The 17939-nt window shown below is 35.2% G+C and overlaps 2 protein-coding genes across 3 annotated transcripts; both read left to right on the top strand.

The window, feature by feature from the left end:
* The first annotated feature begins 229 nt into the window (after window positions 1–229).
* Window positions 230–4073, top strand: LOC141648522 (phosphatidylinositol/phosphatidylcholine transfer protein SFH3-like). 2 transcript variants are annotated; one of them, XM_074457249.1, is made up of 14 exons: window positions 230–309; window positions 471–711; window positions 852–951; window positions 1035–1301; window positions 1688–1765; window positions 1843–1944; window positions 2055–2104; window positions 2228–2327; window positions 2517–2612; window positions 2731–2769; window positions 2853–2973; window positions 3079–3455; window positions 3586–3660; window positions 3770–4073. In XM_074457249.1, exons 1-14 carry the CDS (start codon window positions 243–245, stop codon window positions 3779–3781), a joined length of 1725 nt encoding a protein of 574 aa, XP_074313350.1. In that variant the 5' UTR covers window positions 230–242; the 3' UTR covers window positions 3782–4073. The 2 variants fall into 2 exon arrangements, with proteins under 2 accessions (XP_074313350.1, XP_074313349.1); XM_074457248.1 differs by having other exon boundaries at window positions 3586–4073.
* Window positions 4074–4805: 732 nt separating this feature from the next.
* On the top strand, window positions 4806–11929 carry LOC141648533 (chaperone protein dnaJ 10-like). Its single transcript, XM_074457263.1, has 10 exons — window positions 4806–5084; window positions 5191–5280; window positions 7310–7369; window positions 7630–7712; window positions 7884–8052; window positions 8137–8266; window positions 8709–8867; window positions 8963–9135; window positions 9647–9727; window positions 11545–11929. The coding sequence occupies exons 2-10, from the start codon at window positions 5194–5196 to the stop codon at window positions 11641–11643; spliced, it is 1041 nt and encodes a 346-aa protein (XP_074313364.1). The 5' UTR covers window positions 4806–5084; window positions 5191–5193; the 3' UTR covers window positions 11644–11929.
* Window positions 11930–17939: the final 6010 nt, after the last annotated feature.

Genomic DNA, 17939 nt, shown 5'->3' with positions numbered 1-17939 from the left:
TTGAATCCGAGCCTAGCTTCGGTGATGACGTGGACCCATTTTGAGTAAATACTTTGAAACTCAACCCATTTCGTTAATTAATTTGTGTTTGAGCCCCATTTTCGAAAAAAATTCTACAAATTTCAAGTATATTTATATGAATTTAAATCTGTAATAATTTCTGGCATCAGTTATCAGTTACAACATTGTGATATAATTCTTGGATAATTCTGTCTTTTGCAGAGTTTTTTTTTTCAAGAGTTATGAGTTCACAAACAATTTCTGTAACTGATATCATGTCTGATCCTCTAGGAAGAGCTCAGAAACTCGGTAAGTTTTCCGTCGAATTCATTCTTTAATGATCAGTGCTTGCTAACGGTCTCACTGTGTTTCGACATAGGGTTATGTTGCATACATTATACAAATTTTCATATGAGACGGTCTTAGGATACAAATTGACTGTCATGGTTTGATGTCTGGTTAAATTTCAGGGATTGAGAAGTCTGAGAATGAGTCAAAGCTCGGATCTTTAAAGAAGGCGGCTTGCAATGTATCGGCTAGATTCAGGAACTCTTTCACCAGAAGAGGTAGAAGGAACAGCAGAATTATGTCTGTTGCTTTTGAAGATGAACATGATGCTGACGAAATGCAGGCAGTAGACGCCTTCCGTCAGGCGCTTATTTTGGAGGAACTTTTACCTTCTAAGCATGATGATTACCATATGTTGCTCAGGTACATCATTTTATCCGTCTGACCTTTTCTCGAGAAGTTAATTTTTGTAAGACGGTTTTAACCTAACCTTTATAACCGGGTTTATTAGAAATTATGGATCACGAGACTGTCTCATAGCAGACGGATGTATTATTTGACAGGTTCTTGAAAGCCAGAAAGTTTGATATTGAGAAAGCTAAGCAAATGTGGTCTGACATGATCCAATGGAGGAAAGACTTCGGTGCTGACACGATAATGGAGGTACATTACAGTATCTAAGACCCATTTTTCGTATTTTCCACGTTCAATAATTGTTTTAAAGGTAAAATGTATAATGAATGCAGGATTTTCAATTTGAGGAAGTTGACGAAGTCAAGAAGTACTATCCACAAGGACACCATGGAGTCGACAAGGAAGGGAGGCCGGTATACATTGAGAAACTCGGTCAAGTTGATTCAACCAAACTGATGCAAGTCACCACTATGGAAAGATATTTGAAGTATCATGTACAAGAGTTTGAGAGGACTTTTGCATCCAAGCTCCCCGCTTGTTCGATTGCTGCTAAAAGGCATATTGATCAGAGCACTACCATTTTGGATGTACAAGGAGTGGTATGACATCTTATCCCATTCCTTCTCCACGATGTAAAACTAAGAGTCGGTGTAACAGATTTTATGAATAATAATGGAACCTCAATAACCTTGTTGATAGATGAACCATAACCATCTCAACCAAAACCTTAAGGTGATGGTTGAGGCCCAACTATTATAAATATTCCTATTACGCTCCCTCACTCAAATGCCCGTTGGGCTTGAAGAGTGGTTAGTTGTGCACCGGCTTCCCCGTACCGTGTGCTGGGTTTCCACTTCGAGTTTTTGAGGAGTTTTGAGGTTGCCAGGATTTGAACCCGTGACCTTCGGTCACACTTCCAAAACCTTAAGGTGATGGTTGAGGCCCAACTATTATAAATATTCCTATTACTTGTGCATGGTTGCAGGGTCTTAAGAACTTTAACAAGGCAGCAAGGGAACTCATTCAATGTCTCCAAAAGATCGACGGTGACAACTATCCTGAGGTACCTGTTGTTGTGTTCCACATAACCATAGTACCTTATATCTTGCAGTCACTTTCTTACCTTAAATTTTTGCGCAGAGCTTGTGCAGGATGTATATCATCAATGCAGGATCCGGGTTCAGGCTCTTATGGGGAACTGTTAAGTCGTTCCTCGACCCAAAGACCACACAAAAGATTCATGTAAGCATCCTTTTAATCTATTTGCATCGCAACAGCTACGACTTGTTATTTTTATTTTTTCTTCTTTTTTTTTGTCGAGATTCTGAAACCTCCTTAATCTTATTGTCTAGGTGCTTGGCAACAAGTATCAAAGTAAGCTGCTTGAAATCATTGATGCAAGGTACTTGGTTCATTTTTTCTGCCTGTTTTCTGAACAGTTTTTGAAATATGAACTCTGTATGGTTTATTACAGTTTATCAGTTTGACACTAACAAGTTCTCTCTTTACGCGTGGTATGTACCAGTGAACTGCCAGAATTTTTGGGTGGTACCTGCACCTGTGCAGACAAAGGTGGATGCATGAATTCTGACAAAGGACCGTGGAACGATCCAGATATCATGAAGGTTAGCCTTTGGAACTATGACAAAGACTCGTTAAACTGTCTTCACTTCTATATTGCAAAGTATCAGTTGAACGAATGCAGTTCTCGACACAATTATTATTATCCACTATGTAACAGATGGTTCAGGGTGGTGGTATTGTTGTAAATGTGTTTTTAACAGTTTTCATTTATTTTCCTATGTTTTTAACAGATGGTTCTCAACGGTGAGGCGAAATGTTCAGTAAGGGGACCATTCCCAGTTATTGATGAGAAAACAATTTCTGAAGACGAAATGGCGTACACAAAGGTATATTTCTAGTGACATGAATATATCATGATGGCTGCCAGTCAATGAAAATGCTCTACAGATCCGTGTTTTGAATTTTGATCACTAATTTCATGACTTTGTTTCGTTTAACCCACAGATATGTGATCCAGAAGACTTCTCTTCATACTCAGTCCAAGTAAGTACTTAGGATGTTAATTGAGACAGTAAAAACTTCGATTAAAGACGACTTCCATTTATATTCTGTCGAACTTTGTACAGGAGAAATGCTGCAATGCACTAAATAGCTTCCAGTATGACAAATTCACTCCAGTGGTTGACAAGGGCATGGATAATCTCTGGATCACTAAATCCGTCCAGAACGACATGGTCATCTCCAAAGGTATTGACAAATGGGCTATTTGGGTTGAGTCGGTTTGGGTTATTTCGTATTTGGATCGGTTTTGTCAGGTCTAATGTTACAACTTCTTGCCCTGAAATATTTCAGGTTGTTTTCCATCAAGGAAAAGTTTCAAAGGTAATAATAACCAGCAAGGAATAAGTAATCACCTTGTTTCCGGGATGATGACATTTGTGATGGGCATTATAACCATGATCCGGCTGACACGGAACATGCCAAAGAAGATCACTGATGCCACCCTATATACTACAGCAACTTACTATGATGACTCCCACAAGCTGCCGGCACCTGCCATCTCCGAGGTTGAGTACTTTTCAATGATGAAGCGCTTAGGTGAACTCGAAGGCAAGGTTATTGCTCTTAGCACAAAACCAGCTACAGTTGCTCCTGAGAAAGAGGAGCAGCTCAATGCAGCTTTGAACCGTGTTGATGCCCTCGAGCAAGCACTTTTCTCGACCCAAAAGGTACTTCCCCTCTTTCCCTCCCAAACACTTATTTATCAGATATACGTAGTCTTAGAAAATGCCCTTAGAACTGTAATACAATCTCTGCAAGTTTTTGACAGTAACATACTGACATTTGACTTTACTGCAGGCTCTTGAGGAGGCATTGCAAAAACAAGGCGAGCTCATGGCATACATCGAAAAGAAGAAGAAAAAGAAGAAGATGGTACGATTTCATTCTCTATCTGAATATCTGATGCATTCTACAATGCTATTCCAGTCCAAGTTACCAAGTTACAATCTGACATTTTCTTTTCCTTCTGTTGCAATTGCAGTTCCTTTTCTGATTCTATTTCAGTAATCTATGACAAGAAAGCTAGTAGCTGCGAGATATCCGTGAACTGCTCCTGATTTTATGAAGTCGAGTGGTTTCTATCACGGTGGCCCTGGCGATTGTGAATTCTGGGCCCGCTATCCCCGTCCCCTCCCTTCCTCCCAGGAAGTTTCGCTTGTTGTCTTTGTATATTAGTATCACAGTTTGTATTTTGGTTCCTCCTTCATTGCTATGTCTTCTTGTATATCTTGATGATTACTCAAACTTTGACAATTTTTGTCAAAGAAGCTTTACTACCTATTGTTTTAGATAAACTCTTCTTCTCATAAGGCATACCATTAGCCTTCAACAGTACAAAAATAAAACAACTTACCTGACTACAGTAACTAGATCCGTTTTAATCACGACTAAACCTTAAGCAAGCCAATTATAAACATCCTTAAGTAAGTCGATCCAAAAACAACCTGAGATAAACATGACATGAAATGAATTAACCAATTGAGAACCACATAACTCACCAGCTCGTAAGCGTTGACATGAAAACATCACCTCTAAAAAACTTTTAACTAAACTAATCCAAAAACGAACTAAGATAACCATGACATGAAATGAACCAAATAAGAACCAGTTAACCCAGCCCGCAAACATTGTCATGATTCGTAAAACAAAACAAAAGAAGAATGTTAGGATTTAGTAGTGAAACTTGATGTCACCTCACCAATACAACCTCATTTTCAATCAATAATGCGCTACAACATAAAAAAAAAAGGACAAATTTTAATTTATCAAAGAATAATAATTGATTTTTTTCCCTTGTAATATAAAATGAATCAGTAGGTCTTATGAGAAATCGTCTTCCACTAATTTAGTAGGAGACATAATAGGAAAAAAAAAAAAATTTAGTTGATCTCTCACCCCATCAATAACGCTATTGAGAGACCGTCTCTCCAAAGTATTTTGTAAAATAAAATACACAATTAATAATTCCGTTTTAATCACTAGGCCAAAATCTCTTGATCCTCCCAAAATCCCAATCAATACGAGTACAAAAACAAAACATTCAGACTTCAGAGACGCAGTTAAATAAATACAGGTACTCCGTGAGTCCGTGTAACGTACAGCACAGCTAAACTGTTCCACCAACAAAACGGTGTCGTCTTCTACCAATAACCAATCTTGTTCCTCCATCACATATACATCTTTTCCACGTTTATCTCTCTCGTAAGATCACATCAAATCAATTCGATCCAAATTTTCATCACAAATTTAATTCGATCAATTTCATTCTTTCGAAGCGAAATCTCGATTATTTTCCGGTAAATTCTTTAATTTGCGTTGTTATCATTTAATTCATTATTATGTTGATTTTTCAGATATTGATGCTGAAATTATCTGACAATTTTTTTGATTTTTTTTTTATAGAAAATGGTGAAGGAGACAGGATACTATGAGTTATTAGGTGTAAGTGTTGATGCATCAGCTACAGAGATTAAAAAAGCTTATTACATTCAGGTTAGTTACTTTGATTTGAAATCATTTGTAATAATTTCATATGATTTTTGTGTAATTTTAGGATTTTTTTCCTAATTTTGTAAGTATCATATATTAATGCTTGTTGATTTGTTACTGTTTTGATTGTTGAGTAAGAGTTCGTTGTGATTTACGATACGATAGAGCTTAATTCTGTAAGATCGTTGTATGACATACAATAACTCCGTTATTATTTCATTTTAGGAAATGAGATATTGAGTAAGTCGGTCGCAACGATCTTATATGATATTCGGCTTAAATTGAACTATATGCAAGTTTTGAACAGGTTGCTAGAGGTTAAGAGGTAGGCATGTATGTATAGTAGGAGTATTAGATTTTGTTAGGGATAATTTTTCGGAAATTTTGGTGAGATTCGGCTTAAATTGAACTATATGCAAGTTTGGAACAGGTTGCTAGAGTTTACAAGATCAGGTAACATAGATAGTTTGGTTTGAAGGTTGGACACGATTAGATGTCATGAGCTCAATAGCTTAAGGTTGTCGTATGAGTAAAACAAGTTATCATCACATTTTAGGAAATGCGGTATATAATGTAAATAATTAGTCTGCTGCAACGGTATATAGCTACAAGGTAGCCTTGTATGGTGTTAGATTTTGTGTGGGACAACTTTTCGGGTATTTTGGTGACAAAATTGATCTATGCAAGTTTGGAACAGGTTGCTTGAGTTTACGATATCGGGTAAAATAGATAGTTAGGTTTAATGGTTGGACATAATTAGATGACATGAGTTCAGTAGCTTAAGATCGTTGTATGAGTAAAACAAGTTGTTAACTCATTTTAGGAAATGAGTTATAATAATGGTAAATACGTTGTCTGTTGCAACGGTATATAGCTACAAGGTAGCCATGTATAGTGTTAGATTTTGCGTGGGACAAGTTTTCGGATGTTTTGGTGATATTCGGCCTAAATTGAACTGTGCAAGTTTTCAGAATTTTTGGTGATATTTGGGGTGATGTTAACTATGTAGAGTATAAGATTCTGTGTAGGACAAGATAGGTTGGTTAGAATGTTGGACAGAATTTGATGACATGAGCTATGATTGTTGAAATAGCCGAATAACTGTTCGGAAAATTTGCTGATATTCGGACTAAATGGAACTATATGTATAGTAGTATTAGATTTTTTGCAGGACTAGAGAGGTTAGTTAAAAGGCTGGACACAATTTGATGACATGAGCTATGGTTGTTGAAAAAGATGAATAATTGTTCATTCGAGAACCTTTTGAAACGTGTTTTGCTCTTATGTTGGAAGGACAACAAATCATATTTGTTGAATTGTGCTAGGAATAGTATTGCTTGCCAAACAATTGGTCATTCTTGTAGTCATGGTCGGTGATTTATAAGCTTCGACACAAGCTCGACTCTCCTTCAGTTGCGAAGCCGTAAGGCAGTGTTCTGAGGAATGGCAATTGTTATAGTGGTATAAAAACCCTCGTTTAATAAGTTAAATCTTGCCTTTTGAAACTGGAAAGTGTTGAAAGGATATGAGTGAAGCATAAGGAAAGTAATCAATGTGATTTTAGTTGAATTTAAGAAGCCACAATTCAATACATTCCTTGTTTGCTTATGCAATTGAAGTTGGTTTAAAAAGGAAGTTCTAGGTTGTTGCTATCTATTGATCTGGATTCTGGACTACTTGCTAGGAGTTTGTAGGAAGACGTTGGTCTGGCTTCAGAGAACTGAAACATATAGATTATTTTTAGTGCATAAACTACCTATGTTTAACTAGTGCGCTTTAGTTTTTATTGCTCAACACCTATCTACTATAGGGGGTAGCAATTTAACATTTCAACTAAAAAATTACTCCCTCCGATTCTTATGGTTCTTTTACGTTCTTTTTTTGAGGAATATTCTTATCAAACATAAAGAACCGAATGAATCGGATGAAGTATTTGATAGCTCATGCCTTCCATTCTTGCCTTCTTGGTAGTGACCCTCACCTTTAGAAACTTGGAGTGTATCTTTTAATCATCCTTTTGTGTTTCTCACAGGCAAGAATTGTTCATCCTGATAAGAATCCTGGAGATCCACAATCTGCCCAGAAGTTCCAGGTACAGTATCTGACTGTCTATTCTTTTCCTTATAGCTTACAGACTCGATGGCAGTAAAAATACTTATTAAGGTGTTGTTTGTATTAAATTTATTAAGTTGCAGTTGTGCTAGACGTAGGTTTTAGTTCTGTTAATTACTTCATATGTTTTTTGGGCTACTTATACTTCTTGAAATGTTGTTTTACTTTTTAACATGTAGTAATTCTGATGAAGTGAAGCCTTTGTGCATGGTATTTAAACATACTTTGTCTCATTTTCAGGAACTCGGTGAAGCTTATCAAGTCCTAAGTGATCCTGCAAAACGTGAAGCATACGATAAATATGGGAAAGCAGGTGTACCACAGTAAGTGCTTATATTTCTAGGAAAAAATGGCCATGTTTCTGTTAAGCTTTCTTTTTCAGGAATTTAAGAACACAAAAGCATATTCCCTGGATTTTTTTGCTTCTGCCTTCTGTTTAGTCTCGCTGGGTTTATAATAACTTCGTAATCACTTATTTCGTAATATTTTCTCAGGGATGCCATGGTAGACCCAGCAGCAGTATTCGGAATGCTTTTCGGAAGTGATTTTTTTGAGGATTATGTTGGTCAACTTGCATTGGCTTCCATAGCTGGCGTTGAGTTTGAAGAGGATACACAGATTCCTGCAGAGCTACGGAAACAGAGAGTTCAGGATAAAATTAAGGTATAATATTTTTTTTGCTATTATTGTAGTCAAATGTTAATTATTCAAGCATTGAGACCAGACATGATGAATATTCCTTTGCAGACAATGCAGCAGGAGAGGCAGGAGAAGCTCATACAGTATCTAAAAGATCGCCTTCAGCCATATGTTGATGGCCGCACCGATGAGTTTGTTGAGTGGGCCAAGAACGAAGCATCTAGACTTTCCGAAGCTGGTAATATTACTTCTGTTTACCTTCCTAAGTCAAATATTTGTTCATGTCTACTGTTCATTGCACTTAGAAATTAGAATTAGTTCCTACATGACTACATGGGTCCAAAGTCTAAACACATTGGTTACCCCCTCTGCCACTCCCCCATCTTATTTGAGTAATCAGTATGTTATCAAAGCAACATGTTTCTTGATATGTTGCAAGTTGTGACAAAGGGTTATCTGAAGTGGAACTGAAAAGTAAGCCTACACGCATTTATATATTGGAGAAGGTGGTAGATGAGCTCTTAAAACTTGGGAAATTTATCATTTAATCCTTTTTTGGACAATTCCTTTTGTTTGGCATGTGTTTTTATTGATGTGCATTATGCTTGTCCTGGAAAGACGCTACTATTTTTGCTTAATTGCATTCAACGTAATGTGTTCTTCTTGATTGTTGTTGGCAGTTTTTGGTGAGGCTATGCTACACACAATTGGATATATTTATACAAGACAAGCTTCTAGAGAACTCGGAAAGGACTTGAAGTTTTTCAAAGTGCCATTTTTAGCAGAATGGGTTCGTGACAAAGGACATCAGATTAAGTCACAGGTGATGGCAGCTTCAGGTATCAACAATTCTACGTGACCAATTTTTCTTGGATGCTCCTCGTTTTTCTGATATATTTTGTTACTGATAATATGTTTGTCCTTTCTCATATAGGAGCTGTGCAACTCATTCAAATTCAGGAGGACCTAAAGCGATTGAGTCAGGCAGAAACCAGGGAAGAGAACTTGATGAAAGCCATGGAAGAGAAGAAAGATGCCATGGTCAATTCACTTTGGCAGCTTAATGTCATTGATATTGAGACCACTTTATCGCGTGTCTGCCAACAAGTGAGTACCTATGTTTTCTGCTGCATGACATTGTTGTTGATGATGTGATTTACATATTTTGATATTTCTATTCCATGAGGAAGATATTATGTTTTGAGTTTGGATTGATATTATGATTTGAGGGGACATTAAACAGCTTATTAATATCATTGGAAGATCTGATATTCTTTGGCCTTTGAAGTTGACTTGAATTTACTCTATTATCTGTTTGTTTTTCTCGTCGATCTATTATGTTGTGATTATGGTCGAAGCTTTGGGGGTAAAGGGCGACTTTTATACAGAAAGTTCCACTTCTTGAAATGTGTGATGTCATATGACCTGACACTACAGTAGACTCGCTTTTAACTTGGATTCTGCTTCTTGAGATGTGGTCATGCTCTTTACAACCATTTTTAGCTTTAACAAGGAAGTGGCCTAACACAAAAGTAATTAAAATCAGCATCCTATTTGAATCTAAGTTTTGATTTTCATGGAACTACATTTATAGTTTAAAGCATTCTTCTCTACCCAGGTTCTTAGGGATCCCACTGTGTCAAAGGATGCTCTCAAGTCACGTGCTAAGGCCTTGAGGAAACTCGGAACAATATTTCAAGTAAGTTGGTATCAATTTATTGACTAAGTGGACTTGTATTTTCTTTGAAGTTTTATCATTAATCATGTTCTGCTTTATTAGCTATTCCCTTGTTAATAGTTGTTATCCATGTAGGCTTTAGCTATTTTGCTATACCATAGTGACATAGTGACATAGTGTCAGACATCTTGAAGTATCAGTGCAAATTATTTGGATTATAAAAACGCTACAAAATGCATCTTTTGTGACATCTGGCGAGTTTTGACAGAATTTGTATGCCTGTTACTCTGTTTCAGAGTATAACATTGGTTGTGAACTGAAGAACCTTGTGTATAATTTAGGCTGTGTATGCTAGAGTTAAGATCTTACAAAAGTGTTCTGAGGTTCTGTGAAGAATTATGTGGTTAAATGATCCTTATGTGTAGCAATGATTCTGATTTAAAAATTATATTATAGATAGAAATGTTCGACAAATATTTAGGCTTTTTTTAATTGCCTAGGTTATGCATCTAAAATGGAGCGACCTTACTGCTAATCAGTAAGAGTTGACACAAAAACTAGAGGTCATATTTGTGGCTCAAATTTGATTTAACCTTAGTTGATCATCATGGCTTTCTGCTTTCAGCTAAAGCATTATGTTAACATTTCACTTAGCTTTGACACTGTTGATTCTCTGCCTACGAGCTGGTTGACCTTGCGAGAAGTATGTTATGTTGGATAACTAATTACTAGCAATCCATCTTTGTTGTCACTAAGCAAGTAAGCATAGTGCCTCTCAAAAATGCTTGATAGAATTACCGGAGTTCAAATGCTAGATATTTTATGAGATTCTGTTAGTCTTGTGAAAGACGGCCCCATTTTAGTATAATGTGAGACCAACCCCATTTAGATATAAATCTTCCTATTACCCATCAACCATCTAACTCAAATAAGAGCTTCCTAGTTATAGCATATGTGGGTTGGTCTCACGATAATATCATTAGGAGACCTCTCTCATGCGTATTTATGTTTGAGCTTTAGGGGCCTTATATGCATAAATTTTGAGCACAACTCTCAATTAGCACTATCTTTTGGTACTTAGTCTAAGAAAACCATCTCAACCAAAACCCAAAGGCGATGGTTGAGGCCCAATCAATGGTTATTATACCTTGAAGGCCCCCTCACTCAAATGCCCTTCGCGCTGAAGAGTGGATAATACACATGCCAACCCATACAATATACCGACATTCCACTTGTGAGATTTTGGAGGCTCTCAGGATCAGGACAACTTGGGACCTAACTTGGGACCTGAGGGTCATCAAGCTTTGATACAATGTAGGAAGATTAACCGTTCACCTTAACACTTACATAACTTCCTTCAAGTTAGTCATTGTGACTATTGCTTTCTTTTTGGTTGAATAATTCCAATTTTTAGATCCCAAACAAATGTCCACAACTGTTGCATTGTTGAGAAAAATTTTCCTGCAACTGTTTTAAAGGTGATGTGGTAAAGCTTAAACTAATTTATCACAATTTAATATTCTGATTAGATTTTTTTTCTAACATTCCATATCCTCTTTTTAATGCAATATTAAACATTGTATTCGTGGGCTTTTTAATGCAATATTTATTCGTGGGCTTTTTAGTTTCTTTCATTACTTATGTTTTAATTTTATTCCGAGACATCTTAATGGCATTGCACATAGTTTAGCAAAGCAAGCCATGAGACGGTAGAACATTTCTTTACAGCTGTCAAAAAAAAAAAAAAAAAAAATATAACGTATTGTGAGAGTCTGAGACGGTAACTAAGTTGATGTGGTATTATAATAGCAAGATGAATTTTCTCTGCATTGTTTCAGGGCGCAAAGGCTCCATACACAAGAGAAAACAGTCTCCGAACTGAAGATCCTAACTCAAGGATTCCTGGTTCAGGGTCAAAGGACTCGAAGGCAACCTAAATCATCATCCACATTGTTCTTCTATAAGCAATACTGCATCAACTATCGATGGTTTGCTGTGCAGCTTTTGTACGGGATTCTGATAGAACAGTGCATTTCCTTGTCGAGTCTTCCGTCAATTGTCATGATTCTCTTGCTGTTGTACATTCTTAGCCTTTAGTTGCTGCTTACCGTTTTAATTCTTTCACCCTGCTATATACATGAGACGCTTGCAAATGATGTATTTCGAGCTTGGTTTGTTCATTTTATCTTGTGTTCAATAGTAATGTATTTCGAGCTTGGCTTTTCTTCGGTTTTGAATCTTTTCAACAGGATGATGCTGGTAAAATGTCAATTCTGTGTATCATCATCTGCCAATTTAGCGAGCCATAAGTATTATTCACCTCTGTATTGTGTGTATTAGTGTGTAATGTACTATTAACCTCCGGGACGAAAAATGCAGTATATGTTGTTTATCAATACCTATTAACCTAATTCACAATGTTAATCACTTAGCCCTCTCAAGTAGGTGAAAAATTCTCTTAGGACAGGTTTTTTTTTTGTCACTTGACTGCCAATAATCGTTCAAAATTGGGAAGGAAATCAAACTGATTATGTATCGTTAAAAACTTTTTATATCATAACCTTGAAGTTAAGATATGTCAATTATATGTTGTCTACAGTTGGGCATAATCTGGTCCGGACAGGAAAAATGGACCGGTCCGGATCGGAATCGAGTGGACCGGAACCGGAATTAAAAATTCCGGTCCGGTCTCCGGTCCACCATTTTCCAAGATTCCGGTCCGGACCGGTTTGGACCGGAATGCCCGGAATTATGGTTATTTTCATTTTTCTCTTAAAATGTATTTTATTCCGGTCCAATGTACCGGAATTTGAAAAAGTGGGTAATTCCGGTCCACCAGTCCGTTCCGGTCCTGGTCCGTGAATTTTGCCGATTTCGGTTCCGGTCCGGTTTTGGACCGGTGCCCAGCCCTACCCATAGGTAGACTTGGCAAATGAGTTAACCGTGTTTAGCTCACGTCAAGTTAGTTCGGGCCAGTTCAGTTTCAGGTTCCTATCATTTTGGGTTATGTGATTATGTCATCATCAAGTTGTGTAGGAATAACCGTTAGTTTCCAACAATAAACATTCGGGTCAAGTCATATAGGGTCGAGTCAATTCAAGTTCGAGTCCTCTATTCGGGTGTCAGGTTAGGTACAAGTCGGGTCATTCAGACCTGGCCCACCCTTGTTTTTGTCCCGAATATCGTTTCTAAAAGGCTGAATTTGGACAGTCCGTTCTAGATATACCTAGGCCCAATTTGATAAGCAGATCAAATGAGGAAAAAGGAGGCAGTAAAAGCCTAAAGCCAGTAAATCAGGCCCATGTGACAGGCTTTATTTCCTACTTGAAGGAATACTCCCCTCATAAAGAAGCTTACAGAAATCAGTTGTTCTTGCTTCAAACGAGATATTTTGGTCAGAAATAATAAGACATAATTTTGTAATTATTTTACCAGGGAAGTAGTGGTTGACCCCATTAATTTGTGCAATTATGAAATTAACCCCTCACAACTTTTAATTGGAATAATTTGGCCCCATAAGTTTCACATGACGTGCAATCAAACTTAATTCAAAATCTCACCAAAATATCATTATATATCAACCGCTATACTAATATGTATATGTATAACATACTAAAATTATATGTATTACATACTAAAACCATTTTTTTTACATACGTATGTAATTCGGTATGATTTTTTGAAAAAAAAAAAACAATTAACAATTTTATGTGAATTTTTTTGAAATGTTGAAAAAAAAGAAATATTTGAATATTTTCTATCCCTTTTATTATATTTATTATATTTTTGTCATGAAAATATTTTATTTAAATTTCTAATTTTAACACAACTACCTAACAAAATATTTTGCAATTGAATGTTTAAAAAGTTGAAAATTTTGTATTTTATATAAAAATAATAAATTGTTTGATTTTTGTAAAGTATTTTTAATTTTTTTATCTAATTTATGTTTTTTTTAATTAATTTTTTGTAAATTTTTATTTTATATTTTTCATAAAAAAATGACCATTTTTACTTTTTTGATATGATAAATTGAATTTCTCGTGAGATTTTGATAATGGGGTTTAATTTCACTTATTATGTAAGTTATGAGGCCTAATCACTTCAATTAAAAGTTGTGGAGGTTAATTTCACAATTGCACATAGTTATGGGAGTCAATCACCAATTTCCCACGGTCTCAAATGTAATCACTATTGAAAAACAAGTTACCATAAATTATAACACGGGCTATACCTTTGTGGTTACACTTAACCATAAAATGGTCACATATGTCCGTCTGAAACTTCAGACTGAAATAAGAATTTTTGACTTAAAATTACATAAGATAAATTTGTGGTTTCCCTGTTAACACTATTGTATAGTCCTTCTAACTCGTTTATTTGTTTACCATCATTATTCTTTGTATGAAATCAAAGGTAAACAAATAATTGAGACAAAAAAAGTATTAACAGCAATAAATACCAACCTAGCAAAATGAAGTTTTATTTTGTATCAATTCTCTGATCCATTGTTTTAATTTTTCTATACGGTTAATAAACATTATTGTTTATAAAACTTGTCGGAAGAATTTTAAACAATGATACAAGTATTAGCGGTTACAAAGAGAGTATAAAGCAGAGAGTTTATACATAAAATCGATTTTAATGCTTTACATTAAAAAAAGGAGGATTTATATTTTTATTCATCTCATTTCAATAATTCTGTTTTATAGATATTGTGAACTTATCAATTTTTTGGTAGTTTTACAAAATTATAATATTGTTTGCTTTGCCTACCTTTTAAAATATTTCAAGATCCGTCACTTAATCTACGCATTTTGCTACCAATTTACGTGAAGTAACATAGAAGTTTCATTTTCCATAATGGACCAACATACACTCATAATAGTGGTACGTAACTACGTAAGAAACCACCTTCAATGCAAGTTGATTGCTAACCAAATGGGCTTGGTGTAGTGATTGCTTATTTTATCCCTTAATTATGAGGTCAGAGGTTCGATCCTTATTTATGGGAATGGAGCAAACTCTTTGGCCATCCGTTTACCTTTTCGTAAGAATACCCGCGGCAAGGGGATTATACACTGTTGTCGATGGTGAACACTCCAATTTTTTTTTAAAAAAAGCAAGTTGATGGCTATACAAGGAGAAAATTGGATTAAGAAGAACTTTGTGCTTCACTTTATCTTCCACTACTATTGTCTAAATGTCTTGTCAAAGTGGTATTTGGTAAGTGTCTTTTTGTCTTTATTATATAAAAATAATTAGAAGCACTAGTTCTCCATAATATACCTATTTTAGCTAAACCAAATCCCAGTTAAAGAGACCACCCCAAGACTAATTGCTTTTGTTAGTCAAACAATTTCTTAATTTAATGTTCCAATGTACCCTGGAGTATTATATATTTATATAGTTTATCTGTTCTAATGAGTTGTATACGTTTGCTTTTTTGGGCACTTTTCATAAGTGAAGAGAATTTTCATTATAACTTCTAATATATAACATAAAAGATAATCATGCAAAATCTTTTTAAAATTGTCTTATCGAGTATGTATTAATATCAAATTTTTATAATTTTTAGTAATGTGTAGCAACAGATATGAGCAAAAGAAGACGTGTCCTAATGTAGTGTAAAAAGCAAACATATACAACTCATTGAAAAGGAGGAAGTATAACAAAATTAGTCTTCTAAGAGATAGTCACATTTTAAGATGAGGCAATAACATATATTTTGTATTAATGCACTAGAAATCGAAAAACTAAAATCGAATAAGATAATAACTTCAAGAGTATCTATTATATGAGTGTAAATTGATCGTAAAACCATATATATTATAAGAATAACTGATCATGATAAAATCCATAAAAAGTAAATAGTTTCACAAATTCTTGCTTTAAACGAGATATCTTTCTTAAACATGAAACATGTCGAACATATAGATGTAACAAAAATTAGAATGCCTAAAGATGACAATAAACTTGTCCTGTCTATTTATATGTATATCTTTCTTAATATTTGATCTTTTTTAATCTTAAGATGAATAAGGTGGTCTTAAGAAAAAGCAACATTGGATAATTTGGGAAATGGATCTCTCTATTTCCTTTCTCTCCATTTCCTCTCACAATCTATTTAAATAATAATTACCCCTTCATTTTCATTTCTCCTTTATTTTTATGCGTAAATTTATAACCGTTAGATGTTGCCAAAATACGATCCGGACCATTCATAGGAACTTGCCTCTCTATTTCTTTTTAGGAAATGGAGAGAAATTGGGCTCGATAATTTGAGGTTCGCACCCATCAACTTGAAGCATCAAATCAATTACTCCCTCTGTCCCGGTCATTTGTTATCCTTTTCCATTTTGGGGTGTCTCAGTCATTTGTTGTCCTTTCTATTTTAAGAATGGAGTTGATGAGTAATTTGATCATTCTCATTCAATTTGTTCCACTTGTCATCTAGTTATTGGCCTTTTCCTCTTTCTTTGATCTTTGTGCCAAAACAAAAGGACAGACGGACCGATTAAAATTTAAAGTGTCTATTTCGTGCAAGATTAGTTTAAGAATAGACTATGAGCAGCCGTTGAAATAAGAGTAAGTAAAGCAGCATTAACGTACCGTAACTCAACTAAAAGTCAAGTCTCCAAGTAGGATTTCCAATTATTGACTTTGAGTTATCATCAAGATAATAAACTAAATTAATTTGCAACATGCTCGAGATTTAGGATAAGACCTACTTGGAAGGTTATAACTTATAACTTAGGTTTTAGATTATTTCTAGATTAGTCCGTCTTGCTTCAGACGCCTTATTTCAGATCGCAATAAAACCTCTTACAAGTGAGAAACACATGGGTGGTGGGACACCCCCATGTGCTTTCCCACTCACACCGTAAATGAGTTTTTTGTGAGAGAAAATGGTATTCGTCTGACAATTTCAGACGGATATGACGGTCTTAAATAAGAATTTGTGTTTCTAGATAGGCATATTTTTTAAAATTATTTCGAATTTTGTTATTTACGTTCGACATGATTATTTTGGTCATTGAGCTGAAATTATTTGAAAGTTATTAGAGGATGTTCGATCAAACGATTTAAGGGGACGTTTGGTTCGCGCGTGGGTATAGGTTTGGAATCAGGAATCATACCCGGGTGGTATGGGTTTGGAACTTGATTCCTCATACCATGTGTTTGTTTCAATTATGGGTGGAATAAGATCGAACTTCATCAAAGTTAAAAAAATCTACAATACGACATTAAAAATAATTATTTTTGATACTAAAAAATCATAAAAATGAACATTTGATCAAATAAATGTTAAAAAAAAAAATTCATTTAAAATGTTCCGTATAAGTTTTTTTCATGTTTTTTGGTTTTATTATTTGATACCCACGAGTATCAATCTCATACCCACCCCCCCCCCCCCCTGGATATGAGAAACTCATACCTCATGGGTCACTTGGTATGAGTTTGACTCATTCCAAACCTATACCCCATACCTTTAGACCATCCCCAAGCAAGGTCAATTGCTTGGTCATGGTAATTAAGTAATTAGTATTATTAATGTGTGACCAAGGTTGGTTAATTTGTGACCAAAAACAAGAAATGGTCAATTTGTGACCAAGGATGATCAATTTGTGACCAATGTTGATCAAAAGATATGGTCTTATTGACCTTCTATGTGTTAATTTTCTTATTGGTTGAACAATTATAAAACAATAAAAAAACAATAATTGAGAATGTTGTAAAGTGGATAATGATTGAGTTGATGACCTAGGTCGCGACCTTCTGCTTAGCAGGATGAAAATGGGTCAATGTTAATAAAGTAGGATTAAGAGTAATGGTCTTATGAATTGAAACAAACACCCCTAAACTGAATTAAAGTTATGAAAAATATTTTTATAATTAAGGAAGTTCTAAGATGAGTTGAAGTTTTTTTTTTTTTTTTTTTTTTTTTTGACAACAATAAACTTTGATATTATTAAACTTGAAAACACAATACAAGAACTGTTAGCCTGTTGCAAGACTTACAGACCACAAACTACGCAGGGCAAACAAAGTACGGATCTGTAAAACAGAGTTCCGTACAGTAATTGGTACTGGCAGTAAGTTTGCCAGAACGGAGGATAATTTTCGACATGTAACTCGGAAGCTAACACTGCTGTAATCCATGCGCTGAGCATAACGCATAGCCAGTAGCAGGGCTCTTGCAGACGCATCCATTGAGTTTCCGGCACGTAAT

The sequence above is a fragment of the Silene latifolia genome, chromosome 3 (genome assembly GCF_048544455.1).
Source record: "Silene latifolia isolate original U9 population chromosome 3, ASM4854445v1, whole genome shotgun sequence".
Classification (NCBI taxonomy): Eukaryota; Viridiplantae; Streptophyta; class Magnoliopsida; order Caryophyllales; family Caryophyllaceae; genus Silene; species Silene latifolia.
The sequence above is the reverse complement of the archived record's forward strand: the minus strand, read 5'-3'. Positions and strand labels throughout refer to the sequence as shown.

What these genes read in the sequence shown, in the direction of transcription:
- LOC141648522 (XM_074457248.1), top strand. Translation starts at nt 243, where the DNA reads ATGAGTTCACAAACAATTTCTGTAACTGATATCATGTCTGATCCTCTA. An exon ending in AGACCACACAAAAGATTCAT is followed by an intron (nt 1,945 to 2,054) that starts GTAAGCATCCTT and finishes CTTATTGTCTAG; the next exon opens with GTGCTTGGCAACAAGTATCA. An exon ending in CGACATGGTCATCTCCAAAG is followed by an intron (nt 2,974 to 3,078) that starts GTATTGACAAAT and finishes GAAATATTTCAG; the next exon opens with GTTGTTTTCCATCAAGGAAA.
- LOC141648533 (XM_074457263.1), top strand. Translation starts at nt 5,194, where the DNA reads ATGGTGAAGGAGACAGGATACTATGAGTTATTAGGTGTAAGTGTTGAT. An exon ending in AAAAAGCTTATTACATTCAG is followed by an intron (nt 5,281 to 7,309) that starts GTTAGTTACTTT and finishes TGTTTCTCACAG; the next exon opens with GCAAGAATTGTTCATCCTGA. An exon ending in GAGTTCAGGATAAAATTAAG is followed by an intron (nt 8,053 to 8,136) that starts GTATAATATTTT and finishes ATTCCTTTGCAG; the next exon opens with ACAATGCAGCAGGAGAGGCA.